At 55.2% G+C, this 17533-nt stretch overlaps 1 protein-coding gene across 3 annotated transcripts; it reads left to right on the forward strand.

The window, feature by feature from the left end:
- Nucleotides 1–625: 625 nt before the first annotated feature.
- On the forward strand, nucleotides 626–11378 carry FES (FES proto-oncogene, tyrosine kinase). Of its 3 annotated transcripts, none has more exons than XM_057544439.1 (19): nucleotides 626–856; nucleotides 1353–1574; nucleotides 1766–1939; nucleotides 3321–3417; nucleotides 3548–3731; nucleotides 5647–5784; nucleotides 5857–5976; nucleotides 6112–6234; nucleotides 6368–6554; nucleotides 6677–6760; nucleotides 7279–7488; nucleotides 7839–7961; nucleotides 8316–8369; nucleotides 9182–9300; nucleotides 9594–9688; nucleotides 9805–9928; nucleotides 10175–10332; nucleotides 10448–10570; nucleotides 10999–11377. In XM_057544439.1, exons 2-19 carry the CDS (start codon nucleotides 1362–1364, stop codon nucleotides 11139–11141), a joined length of 2469 nt encoding a protein of 822 aa, XP_057400422.1. In that variant the 5' UTR covers nucleotides 626–856; nucleotides 1353–1361; the 3' UTR covers nucleotides 11142–11377. The 3 variants fall into 3 exon arrangements, with proteins under 3 accessions (XP_057400422.1, XP_007194373.1, XP_007194371.1); XM_007194309.3 differs by having other exon boundaries at nucleotides 627–967; XM_007194311.3 differs by lacking the exon at nucleotides 5647–5784 and having other exon boundaries at nucleotides 626–967; nucleotides 10999–11378.
- Nucleotides 11379–17533: the final 6155 nt, after the last annotated feature.

A 17533-nucleotide genomic window follows, 5' to 3' on the forward strand; every position in this document is an offset into this window, starting at 1 on the left:
CCTGTGTCCAGTTGCTCAGGGTCTCCCTTGGCTGAAGTAGCCTGGCCGCCAGCTGTAGGGCTGAGGCCTTCGGTGGGGCCTAACTGGACCAAGATGGCTTTTGCTGGGGAGATCCTGAGTCCCACACTAGGAACGGCATACCTCTCCACTCCCCAGCCCAGGGCCCTCGCCTGCCACAGGTCTCCCTTGGGACAGGAAGCCCCTGCCTGGGGATGGAGGAGCCGTGCCAGTTCCACCAGGATCTGTGCCTGAGAAGCAGGCCTCTCCTCGGGATATTTACTTGGAAATTTTATTCAAATGGAGGCTGGCGCCTGAGCTCTCCTTGGGGAATCCAGTGGGGTGGGGAAGGCCTGGACTAGGCTTCCCCCTTCCTCTTCTGGGGCTGCCCTGGCCTGCTGCTCGGACTGCCCGCCCGCCCCCAGGCTCTGGACCCCCAGACTCCCCGGCCCAACGCAATCCTGCAGCCCGGCCCTGTGCCAGGCGCCCACCGCCGCCCCCTTGGGCCGTTCCCCGTGTTCCCGGGCGCTGTCTGGGCCCTGGGGAGTGCCGGGCGCTGTCTGGGCCCTGGGGAGTGCCGGGCGCAGGCTGCTCTCTTCTGGGCCATTCTTTCCCAGCCCCCTCCTCCCTTCCGTTTCCGTGGCCGTGTGGCCGGCTGAGGCAGCGGCCTGCACTGGGCAGGGGGGCGGGCAGGCGTCGGGGGCTCCCGCCCGCCCCTTCCCCTCAGCCGGCCCGCCCCGGGGCCGGGGCCAACTGAAACCGCAGGAGGAGGAAACGCGGAATCAGGAACTGGCCCCGGGTAGTGCGGGCCTGAGTCTGAGTCGGTCCTCGGCGGCCCCAGGATCAGCTGCCCACGCGGGTAACTCCTGCCCCAAGGCCCAGGAGACAGCAGCGGCGGGCACGGGGAGCGGGGTCAGCAGGCAGTGGGCAGGGGCCCGGCAGGCGATCAGAGAGCGCTACACGGGACCAGGTAGGGCAGGGGCCGCAGAAGGGCCGGGTCCCGCCGGGCGGCGGCTGCCTGGGGCGCCGGCAGGGGCAGCCTTGCGCACACCTTGCCCCTGCAGCGGGTGCTGGGTGGAAGGGCCCAGGGAGGGAGGCTCCGGGAAGTTTCTGTTCCAGGGCTGGGAAGGAGACCCCTGGCACCAGGCCTCGACCTGGGACACAGGAAGCAATGAGGGCTTTCCCAGCCCAGGCCGTGTTCTGTACCCATGGCTGCATTTCAGCGGGACAGGCCCCCACCTCCTGCCTGCCTGCGGCTCCTCCTGGCCCGGCAGCCCCTAGCTTCCCTGTCCTGCCCGCCCGTCTCCAGCTTCTGCCTTGCCCCCAGTGGTGGCCTCTCCTCTCTTGGTCCCCAGGACCACACTATGGGCTTCTCTTCGGAGCTGTGCAGTCCCCAGGGCCACGGGGCAGTGCAGCAGATGCAGGAGGCCGAGCTTCGGCTGCTGGAGGGCATGAGGAAGTGGATGGCCCAGCGGGTCAAGAGTGACAGAGAATACGCTGGGCTGCTGCACCACATGTCACTGCAGGACAGCGGGGGCCAGAGCCGGGGCATCAGCCCCCAGAGCCCCATCAGTCAGGTGGGATTCTACAGGGCCCTAGGCCTCCTCACCGCCCTTCCCGCCCTCGACCAACAAAGCCCTGTGGGTGCTGGGTAGATCTGCCTGCCCCTTCCTTTCCTGGAGCCCACTGGGGAGGGTTGGAGATTGGGCAGGCCCAGGCGTGGGAGCCACTGTCCCCAACTCCCTGCCTTGCCCGCCCCATGCTGTAGTCCTGGGCAGAGATCACCAGCCAGACGGAGGGCCTGAGCCGGTTGCTGAGGCAGCACGCAGAAGATTTGAACTCAGGGCCGCTGAGCAAGCTGAGCCTGTTGATCCGGGAGCGGCAGCAGCTGCGCAAGACCTACAACGAGCAGTGGCAGCAGCTCCAGCAGGAGCTCACCAAGGTAGGTGGGTGGGTGGCACCGGGGCTTCACCCGGTCATTTCTGCCTACATTTTGAGCTGAAAAGGGCTGGTTTTGCAAGGAACCCCTGGACTCACTGAAGAAGTGTAAGTATCTGACCACAGGCCCACGCCCCAGCTTCCTTCCCTCACCCCCCTTCCTGCCTTAGCTTGGGCCGGGCTGCAGCAGGGCCTCTCCACGCCTTTTCTGTCACCCTACTGTGTGCCTGAGCAGAGTGCTGGGAATACAAGGATGAGTGATCCAGCCATTGCCTGGGAGGAGCGCAGGACCTGTGACCCACCTCCTGCACTGCACCAGTGGGCCCTCGGGTCCGAGAGACAGTGACAGGAATGAGGGCTACTCTGCCCGCCCTTGGCCCAGGCTGGCTCCTCCCAGGGACCCAGAGACTCCACAAGGCATCAGCGTGGCCCCCTGACTCGGAGGTTAAGGACTGGGGCTGTGAAGTGGGTCTGCCTGCACTTGAATCCTGCCCAGCTCCTCTGACTAGAGGCTGTTTGATTGGAGCTATTTACGCGGGTGCTTTAGCCTTCTTATTCAGTGTGCTGGGCAGCCGCCTGCACCACACCCCTTCTACCAGTGCAAACCCAGCCTTGCTGCAGACCCACAGCGGCCCCTGGTGGCCAGTCTTCACCCACTCCTCTCTTCCCAGACGATCATCTAATTCAGGGGTCAGCCTGCTTTTGCAGGCAGTTTTACTGGAACACAGCCTTGCCCATATGTTTTCATATTATCTGTGGCTACTAAAGAGCTACAGTGGCAGAGCCCAGCAAGTTCAACAGAGACTGCATGGCCTACAAGCCTAAAATGTTTACCACTTGGCCCTTAAGAAAAGGGCTGATCTAGTCTGTGCATTTAGCTCTGTTACAGATGGGGAAGCTGAGGTTCAGAGGAGAGGAGTGGAGTTTGCCCTAAGTACCCCAGTGCAGAAACAGGCAACTGGGATGAAAACTCCAGTCTTGACCACCAGGAACATAATTGTGGGACCCAGTGCAAAATGAAAACGCGGGGCCCCTTGTCAAAAAATTATTAAGAATTTCAAGATGGCATCAACAGAGTGTTAAACCAAGCACACATGCCTGCCTCTGGACCTTAGTTGCCACCAGATACCACTCTAGGCCAAGGAAGGACAGTTGTCGCCTGCCCAGTCCAGCTCTCTGCTGCCCCTGGGGGCCTGTCCTTAGCCCGACTCCTCTGACCTTAACCTCAGCAGCAATGGCTAAGTCCCAGAGGTCTCCAGGCCCTTGCTGAAGGATGAACTTGGATGTGCTGCCCGCCTGGACTGCAGAACCTGTCCAGGGCTTCACCTCGGGCAGGAATCCTCTGGGGACCTGCTGTCCCACACTGGTCTCTCCTCTCTCTCCAGACCCACAGCCAGGACATTGAGAAGCTGAAGAGCCAGTACCGAACCCTGGCACGGGACAGCGCCCAGGCCCGACGCAAGTACCAGGAGGCCAGCAAAGGTCCGGGGCTTCCCTCGCTGGCAGGATGGGAATCCCAAGCCAGCCCAGACCTGTCCACAGGTACCTGGGGAGGGAGGTGCTACCCAGGCCTCTGTGCTGTCACCCACGCCTCCTTCCCCCGACCTGGCAGACAAAGACCGTGACAAGGCCAAGGACAAGTACGTGCGCAGCTTGTGGAAGCTGTTCGCTCACCACAACCGCTATGTGCTGGGCGTGCGGGCCGCGCAGCTACACCACCAGCACCACCACCGGCTCATGCTGCCCGGCCTGCTCCAGTCCCTGCAGGACCTGCACCAGGAGATGGCGTGCATCTTGTAAGCCCACACCCCCCGACCCCCGTCACAGCCCTGAAGCCCAGAGGCAGGGTCCAGAAAACGCAGTCCTGTAAAAGTGACAGGCGTGTAGTCACGTGAGAACACGCCCTGGGCCAGTCAGTTTACATCCAAATTACATTATTCTGGGCCCCTTATTGCAGGGTTTTATTATGTTTATTGAACAGCATTCTAGGCTCTGCTGTGTGATACAGCAGAGAACGTAGACAAAAATATCTGTCCTCTAGGATCATTCGTTTGTGGAGAAAGAAAAGGAAATCAGTAAGTAAAGTAGAAAGCATGTTAGAGGTGATAGGTGCTATGGAGAAAAATAAAAAAAGAAAAGAGGATAGGGAGGCAGGGGGACAGGGCAGGAGGTTACTGGTTTATTTATTTATTTATTTATTTATTTTTAAGGCATATGTTCTTTTTTTGCCATTTTTATTTATTTGGTTGCGCCATGTCTTAGTTGCGGCAGGTGGGCTCCTTAGTTGTGGCTCGCCAGCTCCTTAGTTGTGGCACGCAAACTCTTAGTTGCAACATGCATGAGAGATCTAGTTCCCTCACCAGGGATCGGACCCGATGCCCCTGCATTGGGAGCGTGGAGTCTTAACCACTGCACCACCAGGGAAGTCCCAGGTTTGCTGTTTTAAATGGAGTGGTCTGGGAAAGCCTCAGAAGTGCAGAAGTGAGCCAGGGGGATTTTGAAGAAGGGCCATTCCAGAAAGAGGAATCACAGGCGCACAGGCCACAAGGTGGGAGAGTGCCTGAAATCAAGGAATAGCAAGGAAGCCAGTGCAGCCTTTGCAGAGTGAGGGAAGGGCAGAGTCAGACACAGGGCTGGAGGAGTCCAGGGATGATAGAGGGTCCCGCAGGCCGTTGTGAGGACTTTGGCTCTGGGTGGACCAGAAGAGCAGCATGATCTGAGCCGTCTTAGTGAGGTCAGTTCGACTGCTGTGTTGAGAACAGACTTCAGGGGGCAAGACAGGACCAGGGAGACCAGGCAGGAGGCTACTGCAGTGATCCAGACCACAGACCCTGCCACTGGACCTGGGCAGTAGCAATGGAGGGGAGAAGTGGTCAGGTCTTGGACGTACTTTGAAGGTGGAGCCGGTGGGAATTCCTCATGCACTGGAAGTGGGGTGTGGATAGAGCAGTCAAGGATGACTCCAAGGATTTGGCCCGGAGCCCCTGGGTGGTGGAGGCTACATGGAGAATGCTATGGGAGAAGCAGGTTCAGGAGATAAGAATAGGAGTTCATTTTTCATTTTTTTTTTTAATATTTATTTATTTATTTATGGCTGTGTCGGGTCTTAAGTTGCGGCACGCGGGATCTTTCGTCGTGGCGTACAGCCTTCTCTCTAGTTGCAGCTTGCGGGTTCCAGAGTGCGTGGGCTCTATAGTTGCAGCACATGGGATCTTAGTTCCCCAACCAGGGATCGAACCCGTGTCCCCTGAATTGGAAGGTGGATTCTTAACCACTGCGCCACCAGGGAAGTCCCAGCAGTTCATTTTTCAACTGGTAGATGTCCAACAGGACATTTAGAGTAGGTAGATAGTTACATGAGACTGGAGCTCTGGGAGGTATAAATGCGGGGTCAGCAGCACATCGATGGCTTACGCGTGTATCAGAGCCCTGGAGCCCCAGCTGTGGGGCTATGCCCAGGACAGGCACATTTGTAGCTCACATTTACTGAGCACTTCCTCAAACCACACACTCTGCACATAGGCTGTCATTGGGGCCTTATTACAAACTCCCGGGAGACACTAAGTAACTTGCCTGTGGTCATTTGACTGGTAAATGATGGGTGGGGAGGATCAACCCCAGGGTGGGTCCAAATCCAGTGCCACAGGCCCCAAGCTTCCTAGCCTTGTCCAGCCTGAGGCCCCCCTGACCCGGGGTCCCGTCTGGGGGCAGGAAGGAGATCCTGCAGGAATACCTGGAGATTAGCAGCCTGGTGCAGGACGAGGTGGTGGCCATTCACCGGGAGATGGCTGCAGCGGTTGCCCACATCCAGCCCGAGGCCGAGTACCAAGGCTTCCTGCAACAGTATGGGTAAGCCCCTCCTTGCAGCAGCTGGGTGCCAGGGCTGCTGGCCTGTGCACTGACGGGCACTATCCCCCGCAGGTCCACACCTGACGTCCCACCCTGTGTCACCTTTGATGAGTCGCTGCTTGAGGAGGCTGAACTGCTGGAGCCCGGGGAGCTGCAGCTGAACGAGCTGACTGTGGAAAGCGTGCAGCACACGTGTGTGGTGGCTCGGCTCGGGGTCGGGGGTGGACGCCGTCCACACAGAGCTGTGGCCAGCCCGCAGGCTTGCTTGGCCCCACAGGGATGCATCTGAGGGGCGTGGCTCTAACACTGCCCTTCCTCTGGGCACAGGCTGACCTCAGTGACAGAAGAACTGGCTGTGGCCACTGAGACAGTGCTCAGCCGGCAGGAGGTGGTCACTCAGCTGCAGCACGAGCTCTGGACTGAGGAGCAGACCACCCACCCCCGGGAGCGGTGAGTGGGGCCCGCCTACAGCAGCCTCCTGGCCTTCCCTTCCCTCCTTCTGGCCTGCCTGACCCACTGCTGGCCGCCAGCTGCAGGCTGAGCCCCTCTCTCCCCCCACCCAACCATCCGCCCCTGCCCACAGGGTGCAGCTGCTGGGCAAGAAGCAGGTGCTGCAGGAGGCACTGCAGGGGCTGCAGGTAGCGCTGTGCAGCCAGGCCAAGCTGCAGGCCCAGCAGGAGCTGCTGCAGGCCAAGCTGGAGCAGCTGGGCCCCGGTGAGCCCCTGCCCGTGCTGCTCCTGCAGGACGACCGCCACTCCACCTCGTCCTCGGTGAGCCGCCCACCCGCAGCCTGCACCGCCAGCCCTGCCCGCCCACCCGGGGCCGCGCTCCTCATTTTCGCCCTCCCCCTCCCCAAGCCTGGCCACCCGCTGACGTCTGTCCCTGGCCTCAGGAGCAGGAGCGAGAAGGGGGAAGGACACCCACCCTGGAGATCCTTAAGAGCCACATCTCAGGAATCTTCCGCCCCAAGTTCTCGGTGAGTGGAGCCCAGCCTAGACCCGCACCTCTGCCCTTCTCTAAGGGGTGGGCCAGGCCAGCGGTCTCAGGGACGTCCCCCTAAGCCCCTCCTACCACGGTGCTTTGGGTTTAGTCACGGGGTTGCCCTAGAGAGGAGGCTCTTCCCAGGCTACTTTTACTGGGGAGCCCCTCTCTTCCCTGGGATTCCGTGCCACCCCTGTACCCTCTTCCTCTCCACCACCCACGTGTGTGGAAGGGACCTGCAGCCTCGTCATCCCACGGCTCTCTCTGCTCCAGGAGTGGTTGGGGGCTGTGGCCTGGAGGAAAAGGCAAAAGCTTTGTTTGGGATCACCCAGCCTGGGTGAGTTTATTGCTGGCTCCAAGGGTTGCAGATGGCTCTTTGTGGCACTAGCGTGGTTTGTGAGGATGAGGAGTATATGAGAGAGAGACGGACACCCCCCAACTGGCCGGCCTAGTGGCCTCCCCTGATGGGCTGGCTGAGTGACCCCTCCTTGCTCCTCCCCTGTCCCTGTCTAGCTCCCCCCACCGCTGCAGCTCGTTCCAGAGGTGCAGAAGCCCCTGCATGAGCAGCTGTGGTACCACGGAGCCATCCCACGGGCAGAGGTGGCTGAGCTGCTGACACACTCCGGGGACTTCCTGGTCCGGGAGAGCCAGGGCAAGCAGGAGTACGTGCTCTCTGTGCTGTGGGATGGGCAGCCCCGACACTTCATCATCCAGTATGCTGACGTGAGTGGGGCCTGAACCCCAGCCTTTCTCTTTCCTTCCCCTCCCTCCCCTCCCTCCCCTCCCTCCCCTCCTTTCCCCTTCACCAGGGAGCGTAGAAAGGAGCTGCTATGTCTTAGATGTCTCCCTGGCAGAGCTGAAAGGGGCCCCAGGGACCACCCAGTCCCTGCAACCAAACAGAGGTGTGCGTCCTCCCATAGGACGGGGGAGCAGGCTTGTCGTGCAGCATCAGGTCTCTGCCTCTCATCCCAGGCAGGCCCTTTCTCCCTGCCGTTCTTTCTTTCTCTCCTCTCCCAGGGCTCAGGCCCCCTCAGCAATGGAGGCTGTTGACCCCAGTTCCCCCTACCCCGCAGAACCTGTACCGACTGGAAGGAGATGGCTTTCCCAGCATCCCCTTGCTCATAGACCACCTGTTGCGCTCCCAGCAGCCCCTCACCAAGAAGAGCGGTATCATCCTGAACAGGGCTGTGCCCAAGGTGAGTCTGTGGCAGGATTGGGGCCCACACAGAATCAGACCAGGAAAAGGGCTTTCCAGGTCCCATACACTCCCCAGGGGGCCGGCCTCCCTCTAGGTTTGGAATGTCAAGGTCAATCCCATTCCCTGGGCCACACACCCCCGGCTGGTGCTCACCCATTTAGTGCCCCTGCCTGGTCCCTGAGTCATCTAAGTGTGATCCTGTGTCCAACCCCCATTTTGCAGACCAACGAACCAAGGTGCCAAGAAATGAAAGACACAGCGTTGGGAGGGGGTATTCAGTCCTTGATAGGGCTCAGCACTCCCTCCCTTCACTGACTTCTGACGCACCCCCCCCCACTCCTCCCTTCCCCAGGACAAGTGGGCACTAAGCCACGAGGACCTGGTGTTGGGTGAGCAGATTGGGCGGGTGAGTTGAGTGCGCTCTGCCAGGCTCCTGGCCGCCTGCTTTTCCCCTCCCCCAGTATCACTTCTTTCCATCCCAAAGGCCGAGTCACACCAGGGCCCCACCCTCAGAGGACTCTCAGCCTCCCTGCCTCAGTCTGAGTTCCAACTTGGACCCCTGACTCCCTGCCCAGCCACTGCCATACGCTGTCCTGCAGGAAACCAGGGGGAAAGCACCTGCCCTGGAAGCTCCCCAGAGACGGCTCTGCCACCAGCACCCACCCCACCCCACTCACACGCACACACTTCCCCCCCAACCCCTGCCTCCTCAGGGAAGAGAGACACGCTCTGTTCACATGAGCCCTAAAATACCTGCTTAGGGGGCTTCCCTGGCGGTCCAGTGGTTAAGACTGCGCCTCCAATGCGACGGTGAGGTGGGGCGCAGGTTTGATCCCTGGTCAGGGAACTAGGATCCCACATGCTGCGTGCTGTGGCCTAAAAATAAAAATTAAAAAAAAGAAAGAAAGAAAGAAAAACAAAATAAAATACCTACTCAGGAAAGAAGTCACTTTCCTAAAAACCAGAACGCTTTACCAACCCCAGCAAAAGTGATTGTTGGATTTCCATGTCACTTCTCAGTGAACATGGTAAATCAGAGGTGACTCGCCCTGCCTGTCCCACGTGTACGCTTCGTCCCCCGACCAGAGAGCCGGGATGAGCAGGTCTGAGCATGGGGGCACTGAGGCAAGGGCCGGTGGGGACAAGGTGGGCTGTGCCCCGAGTGCAGGAGAGGACCACAGTCCAGGGAAGACAGATAGGAGCCCCAGACCATTTCAGGGGAACTTTGGCGAAGTATTCAGCGGACGCCTGAGAGCGGACAACACCCTGGTGGCCGTGAAATCTTGCCGCGAGACGCTCCCACCTGACCTCAAGGCCAAGTTTCTGCAGGAAGCGAGGTGGGTGATGAAATACCCACCCCTGGAGGTTCCACATACAAGGGCTCCTCTGCGCACGGCAGGGTGCTTGACTTCGGAAGTGCTTGACTTCGTTTCATCCTCACAGCCCCGCCCCACCGTAGTGTGGAAGGGTTGAGGCTCTGGGACCCACCCAAAGTCACACTTCCAGGTCTGCTGCCCTGCTCTCACCCTGCCTCAGGCTCCCTGGGCTCCCGGGGCCGACGAGGTGAATGTGTAAGACCCCCTGCCCGGCCAAGGTGGGAGCCTGAGCAGCCCTGCGCCCCCGCCCCCAGGATCCTGAAGCAGTACAGCCACCCCAACATCGTGCGTCTCATCGGCGTCTGCACCCAGAAGCAGCCCATCTACATCGTCATGGAGCTCGTGCAGGGTGAGCAGAGTGAGCTGACCTCCAGGGCTGGGGTGCGCCGCTGGGCTAGGTCTCCCCGCCGCCTCCGACCCCCCGGAAGGCTCATCGAGCTCCCCGTCCCCACCGTCCACTCCCAGGGGGCGATTTCCTGACCTTCCTCCGGACAGAGGGAGCCCGCCTGAGGGTGAAGACTCTGCTGCAGATGGTAGGGGATGCGGCTGCGGGCATGGAGTATCTGGAGAGCAAGTGCTGCATCCACCGGTGAGGGGGTGGGCGCGGCAGGCAGTCCCGACACCCGCACCCCCGCCCCCGCCCCAGATGCAGGCGCTGCTGCCCCTCACCAGCAGGCACCAGCTCCGGGGGTGGAGTTTGCCTCTCTGACGGACCAGGCATCCCAGGAACAGGGGCAGCTTCGGCTCATGGCTGTGTCTAGGGAGCCCGGGCCGGGCAGGTGGCAGGTGCTGCATGGATATTGGCTAAATGAGCCCCTGTCCTGCTTTTGCCCAGGGACCTGGCCGCCCGGAACTGCCTAGTGACAGAGAAGAATGTCCTGAAGATCAGTGACTTTGGGATGTCCCGGGAGGAAGCCGACGGGATCTACGCAGCCTCGGGGGGTCTCAGACAAGTTCCCGTGAAGTGGACCGCACCGGAGGCCCTGAACTACGGTACCTGGGCCTGATCCACTCTGGCTGCAGGGCCCGAGGCTGGGCATGGGTCCCGCCACCTGCCCTTCTCTGGCCAATGGGTGTGGCCCACTCACGCCGCCTCACCTCCTCATAGGCCGCTACTCCTCTGAGAGCGACGTGTGGAGCTTTGGCATCTTGCTCTGGGAGACCTTCAGCCTGGGGGCCTCTCCCTACCCCAACCTCAGCAATCAGCAGACTCGGGAGTTTGTGGAAAAGGGTAAGGGAACCCTGCAGTGTGACAGTGGCCTCAGAGCCAAGCCCTCTTCCCACCGCTCCAGCTGGACTCCTCCAGGCCTCCTAACGCCCTATCCTTCCCACTGAGGCAGAGTAAGAATAATCCTAGAGCTACCATCCAGTGAAACCCTGCTGTGTGTCAGGCCATCGTTTATTTCATTTACTCTTCATAACATGTGAGGTCGGGATTAATAGGTCCCTTTTACAGAAGGAAACACTGAGGTTTGCAGGGATCACACAACTGGCACATGATGGCTTGAGATTAGAATCTCTGTGTTTTTGTTGAAGAAAAGGGGCTCCTTAAGAACACTGTACCTTAAGCAGCTCCCATTGCTCATGGCATGGCCCAGGGGCTACCAGGGCCCCTCAGACCCCCTCCTCATGCCTGGTGTGCTGTGCCTGTCTTCACAGGGGGCCGCCTGCCCTGCCCCGAGCTGTGCCCCGATGCTGTGTTCAGACTCATGGAGCAGTGCTGGGCCTCTGAGCCCGGGCAGCGACCCAGCTTCAGCACCATCTACCAGGAGCTGCAGAGTATCCGAAAGCGGCATCGGTGAGACTGGGGCCCCACTTCTCAAGCCAGTGGCCTCTGCAGGCAAGATTATACCTCCTCACCAGCTCCAGGTCACGCCGCTGGACAGCTCTTCATCGTCCTGGACTCCAGCCAGCGGTATCTATGCTGCTGGCAGGGATGCAGCTCTGTGTCTGCTGTGCATCCCTGTTCCTGCCAGGGATTCCTCTTCCAGGCAGAAATAATAAAAACCATTTGTGCCCATCAAGTGCTCTTGGCATGTGCACTCCTCTGGAGGGCAGGTCTTAGAAGGAATAGAGGCCCTTTACCGTGGCCATGGGGAAGGAGGAGGACGGGCAGTGTTCACAGGGCAGAACTGACATGGTTTGGTAGCTGTTGGATGTGCGACTTGGGGAAGAGGGAGAGAGATCAGGATGATATACAGGCTTCTTGACCAGATGGTGGTGTTATTTCTGAATTAGGATCCCAGGCAGAGGAGCAGAGCTGCAAGAAGTACGGTGAGTCTGGAGATGTTACGTTTCAGGGGCCTGTGGGGATGTAAGTGTGACATATAAGTCTGGAGGCTCAGATGGAAGTAAAGGCTGGCAACTGAGGTTTGAAAGTCATTAGCTTATAAATGTCAGAGACACTATGTCTGTGTACCACAGTCACATGAGAAACAGGAAGAGGAGAGTGTCAGGGGAAGTTAGAGTTCCACTCCAAGGGGACTGGAGTAGCTGAAGAGAAAGAAAACTATTCCCATCTCTCAAGACAAGTTTACTGAGCAATGGGTAGCAGAGCGGGGAGCCCTCACCTCCTCCCTTAAATTCCCCTGAAACCTACAAAGTTATGTGAAACTTTTCTAGCAGCAACAGTGAAGGTCAAGAAGACAAAGAGGGACTTCCCTGGAGGTCCAGTGGTTAAGACTCCGTGCTTCCACTGCAGGGGGTGCGGGTTCGATCCCTGGTCAGGGAACTAAGGTCCTGTATGCTGCATGGTGCGGCCAAAAAAAAAAGAAGAAGAAGACAAGTATGAATAGACTGAAAAACAGAAACCTGGAAAGATTTATAGCACCAAAGAGCAAAGCAGTAAGAACTTTGAGATAAAATGGCCATGAAGTAGTTGATATCTATTTTCAAAGAGATAAAAGACAATACTTGTTTCAACAAGAGGAAATCAAGTTAGAGTGTGACTAAGTAAAAACACTAACAATTCAAATTGTATCTCCCTTAGAAGTGGTAAAAAGCAGAACTGAAGAACTTCTGCTTCTGGGTAGGATGTGGTAGGTCTCTGCAGGTCCCCACGCCCATTGCAACAACTAGGAGGAAATGTAAGATGAAAATAATAATTTTTAAAGACAATGGCGAGGGGTGTTAAGAAAGAAAGACCATATGAATTAAAATTTCAAGGAGGAGAAAGCCCCTTCAAGGTGAACTGATGATGGGCAGTTGTTTTCTTCCCTGAGACATTTGCTGAGATGGGACATCTCTGATGATCAGAATTGTCCCAAACAGAAAGGCTGTACTGGGGAAAAAAAGAAATGGAGTTTCTGGTGCTTACAGGGACAGTGCTATGGATTGGTACCTGGAGGAACCCAAAATGCAAAGCCAGTTTTCCCCCATGGAACATTTGCTGAGTTCTGGAGCAGTATGGGCAACTAGGAAGGGGCTGGGCTGGAAAGGCAGGTGTTTAGAGGGAGGAGGCCTGAAACAAACAATAATTGGTCTCCCCCTCAAGATATTGGCCAGACTTTGTTTGTTTGTTGTTGTTGTTTTTAAATATTTATTTATTTGTTTATTTTGGCTGCATTGGGTCTTAGCCGCAGCACGCGGGCTCTTCGTCGCGGAGTGCAGGCTTCTTTCCAGTTGTGGCACGTAGGTTCTAGAGTGTTCAGGCTTAGTTGCCCCACGGCATGTGGGATCTTAGTTCCCCCACCAGGGATCAAACCCGCCTCCCCTGCATTGGAAGGCAGATTCTTAACCACTGGATCACCAGGGAAGTCCCACTGGCCAGATTTTGAACCTGTGTGGGTTGGGAGGTTAAAGAGCTAACCTCAAAATCTCATTAAAGCAGCACTTGAAGGGCTGGAAGAGACAGAGACTGGCCAGGCTTTCCTAAATCTCAGAGGACAGGGGCGATCCAGAGGAGGACGGAGTTTTATCAGAACTATAACTGCCCCAACTCAGCTCAATGCTTGATTACATCAAGGTAACTGGCTACTCTGGGAACCCTCAGGGAGAAGTTGGGGAAGAGAATAACATCATATTTTACCTTTCTTTTATACCCAATATGCAACATACACTCAAATATTATAAAACATGCAAAAAGGGAGAAAAATGGGGCCAATACACAAGAGAAAAATAAACTGTAGAAGCAGACCCACAAATGATAACTATGCTTGGGACTTCCCTGGTGGTCCAGTGGGTAAGACTCCATGCTCCCAATGCAGGGGGTCTGGGTTCAACCCTAGTTAGGGAACTAGATCCCACATGCATGCCGCAACTAAAAGTTCGCATGCTGCAACTAAAAAGTCCGCATGCTGCAACCAAAGATCCCACGTGCCGCAACTAAGACCCGGCACAGCCAAAATAAGTAAACTAAATAAATAAATAAATACTTAAAAAATAATAAATTAAATTAAATTAAATTAAAATAACTATGCTTAATATGTTAAACGGAGACAAAGGTGGACAAAATAGGTGCAAATATAGAGAATTTCAACAGGGTTGGAATCTATTTTAAAAGAATCAAAGGAGCAGGTAGAACTGAAAAATGCCATCTCTGAAATTACAAACTCTAAAAATTCATAGAAAAAAAAAAATTCATAGAGCTAAAGGATAAAGTCACAATCATAGAGACTAAACACACAGTCTCAGGATTAGTTCCCTAACCAGAAGACAGAACTAGTGAACTTGAAGATAGATTGAGTCTAAACTAAAATAGAGAGAGAGAAAAAAAGAAATGGAAAGAACAGAGTCTAAGAAACATGTGGGACTCCAAAATATGAGTAATTGAAGTTCCAGAAGGAAAAAGGGATGTTTGGACCAGAATAAACTGGAGATGACCCAAATGCCTATATAAGAATAAGAAAGAACAAGCCATAAGTACATGTACCAACCCTGATGAATCTCAAAGACAGGTTGACAAAGAAATGCTATGTGAAAAAGTGAATACTTATGATTCCATTTCATGAAGTTCAAGAACAGGCAAAACTAAGCTATAGAAAAATGAAAATAGTAGTTATGTCTGAGGGGTTCCGACAGGAAGCAGTATGAGCATGTAGGGGAACAGCTCCACTGTGGCATCCTTACAACCTTGCATGTTTCTACATTGGCCATGTAGGCAAGGCTTGAGTAGGGTGACTTGAGTCTTTTTTTTTTTTTTTTTAAAGGGAACTTTTTATTTTATTTATTTATGTTTGGCTGCATTGGGTCTTTGTTACTGCGTGCGGGCCCTCTCCAGTTGCCGCGAGCGGGGTCCACTCCCCATTGCGGTGCGCGGGCCTCTCACTGCAGCGGCCTCTCTTGTTGCAGAGCACAGGCTCTAGGCGTGCGGGCTTCAGTAGTTGTGTCATGCGGGCTCAGTAGTTGTGGCACGCAGGCTCAGTAGTTGTGGCTCGCAGGCTCAAGAGCGCAGACTCAGTAGTTGTGGCGCATGGGCCCAGCTGCTCTGCGGCATGTGGGATCCTCCCGGACCAGGGCTGGAACCCTCTTCCCCTGCATTGGCAGGCAGACTCCCAACCACTGCGGCACCAGGGAAGCCGTGACTTGAGTCTTGACAGAATACACCACTATTATTCCTGGAGCAAGGGGACATAGCAGCCTAGAGAGGAGACTCCCTGTATTATTGGAGACCATTTTTCATCCATCTTTCTAGTTTCAGTTGAGTGCAGGGCTTTCCATCAGGCCCCCTCCTGTCGTAGAGTAAGGCCAGATGCCATACAACTGCTTGGCCGGAGTTTAGAGTTGGCTCCTTAGCCACAGAGTGACCCCTGTCACCTGTCCCTCCAGTTCAGTGTCATCCTGCGGCACTAGGGAGGGATGTGAGAAGCTGACAATATGCTGGTCTTGCTTTTGCTGTCAGTGTGAGTAATGAGCTGTCTGGATCCTTGCGACTTGTTGTTTCCTTACCAGCTGAGTCTCCGGAAGTGTGACAGGCCCACCCAGTGGCTGCAGTAGTAGATGCTTGTGGCCCTGTTAGCCACCATGCTGCGCCTAGGGACTGCTTGACCACTTGACCACTTTGGCACTTAATGTGAGGCTGATAAGGTCACAACCCTTTTTTTGGAGAAGAGACAGTGCTCTTAATGTGGGCTGTCAAGTCAAGTGTGGGCTAGAACTCTGGTGGACTTAGCGTACACTAAGTGTCCACTTACTGCTGAGTTGTTTGGTGACATCAGAGACAAGTGGTCTATGACGATTGTTCCTGATCCCCAATGAGCTCCACTGGTGTTTAGCGTTGGAAATCAAAGAGGGTCTTGCAGAGTTAAAGAAAGCATATGCTGGTTATTACTCACCCTCCTACTGTGACTACAGATAGAACACTATCTGGTGAGTAAGGGCAGTCTGCCACTCAGAAATGGGCTGAGATCCACTCTTACAATGAGTAAGAAAGGAGGGAAATTAGAGACAGACTTGGGCAAAAGTCCAATGAAACGATAGAAGCATGGCTTATCCGACTAGCAAAGGCGAGTGCTATGCAAATTCTGATGTAAGATGACAAGGAATGGAAGCCATTTGGGTGTTAACAACTGACCCCATGCTCCAAGCCACTTTGGCCACAACCATTCTGGTCAGTGAAGTGGATATGGAGGAGGAAAATATACGGACAAATCAGGGCTTGTTGCAGTGGGTCTTTACAGCTATAATGAAACCGTGACCTGTCCAAGATAAATTCCTGTCATCTGATAAGCACCCTTGGACAATAATGGGAGAGTCTATCACTTCCTTTTAGTCCCCTGGATGGAATCCCCCTCATGGATTCAGCATGGCTGAAAACTCACTCTTACTAGATTTGGAAATAGCTCTCAAATTGGACAACAGATTGAGGTAGTTTGGGGGTGGGACCTTTTAATTTTTTTTTTTTTTGGCCGCACCATGTGGCATGCGGGATCTTAGTTCCCCAACCAGGGATTGAACCCACGCCCCATGCAGTGGAAGTGCAGAGTCCTAACCACTGGGCTGCCAGGGAAGTCCCCGGGTAAGACTTTTTAAGCTAATACACACCCAAGTGGTTGTAAATAACATTGTTGAATGTATTGTGGGAATAGATGTTTGAAGTATGTTTAAGACTTCTTTTGATTGTAAGGGATGTTCCCAATGGAGAAGTGTCATGATTAGGATAGTGGTAATTAGGACAGGGACAACTGGTCACCTCTCCTGACCTAGCCAAGTGGTTACCAAGAAGCAGAGGGCTATGGATGGGGAAGTGGGGGGGACCACAGTCTTGATCAAGGAACTAGTGGATTTACGGGTGCTCAAGGAAATGAGATCTTTTTTTTTAATAAAGGAAATGTAATATTTAAATTAATTAATTAATTTATTTTTGGCTGCCTTGGGTCTTCGTTGCTGCACGCGGGCTTTCTCTAGTTGTGGCGAGCAGGGGTACTCTTCGTTGCGGTACACGGGCTTCTCATTGGGTGGCTTCTCTTGTTGCAGAGCACGGGCTCTAGGCAGGCGGACTTCAGTAGTTGTGGCACTCGGGCTCAGTAGTTGCGACTCGCGGGCTCTAGAGTGCAGGCTCAGTAGTTGTGGCGCATGGGCTTAGTTGCTCTACAGCATGTGGGATCCTCCCGGAGCAGGGCTCGAACCCGTGTTCCCTGCATTGGCAGGTGGATTCTTAACCACTGTGCCACCAGGGAAGCCCCACAAGCCCACTTCTCATCTGTCTTCCTAGTTTCAGTTAAGTGTAGTCCTTTCCACCTTGCCCCACCCTCCTCCCCCCACTTAAGAGTGTAGCTGCAGGTCATAAAATTGTCTGACTGCAGTTGAGTTGGCTTCTCAGCCACAGACAGACCTACCATCGTGGTGCCTGTCATCTGGTCCCTCTGGTTCAGTGCTGTCCTGTGACTAGGGAAAGCCGACACCATGTTGGTCTTGCTTTTGCTGTCTGTGTGAGTAATAGCTGTCTGGACCCATTGGGGCTTGTCATCCTCTTACTGGCTGGGTCTCATGGAAGTGTGGTAGGCACACCTGGCAGCTGCACACTGATCTGTGCAAAAGGATTTGTGGCCTTGTTAGCTACCAGGCTGCACTTAGGGAATGCTTGACCTCTTGATAGAGGGAAACTTTTTGGAGTGATGAGAAAGTGATAATTTGATCTGAGTGGTGATTATACTTGTATATCCATTTATATACATGAGCAGCACACTTAAGACTTGTGCCATATACTGTAAGTTGTATCTCAGTTAAAAAAAAAGAAAAGAACCACCAGAGAATC

The sequence above is a fragment of the Balaenoptera acutorostrata genome, chromosome 3 (genome assembly GCF_949987535.1).
Source record: "Balaenoptera acutorostrata chromosome 3, mBalAcu1.1, whole genome shotgun sequence".
NCBI classification, from domain to species: domain Eukaryota; kingdom Metazoa; phylum Chordata; class Mammalia; order Artiodactyla; family Balaenopteridae; genus Balaenoptera; species Balaenoptera acutorostrata.

Coding starts and splice junctions, on each gene's coding strand:
- FES (XM_057544439.1), top strand. CDS start 1,362: ATGGGCTTCTCTTCGGAGCTGTGCAGTCCCCAGGGCCACGGGGCAGTG. Junction 7,962..8,315: donor TGAACAGGGCTGTGCCCAAG/GTGAGTCTGTGG, acceptor TCCCTTCCCCAG/GACAAGTGGGCACTAAGCCA. Junction 8,370..9,181: donor TGGGTGAGCAGATTGGGCGG/GTGAGTTGAGTG, acceptor AGACCATTTCAG/GGGAACTTTGGCGAAGTATT.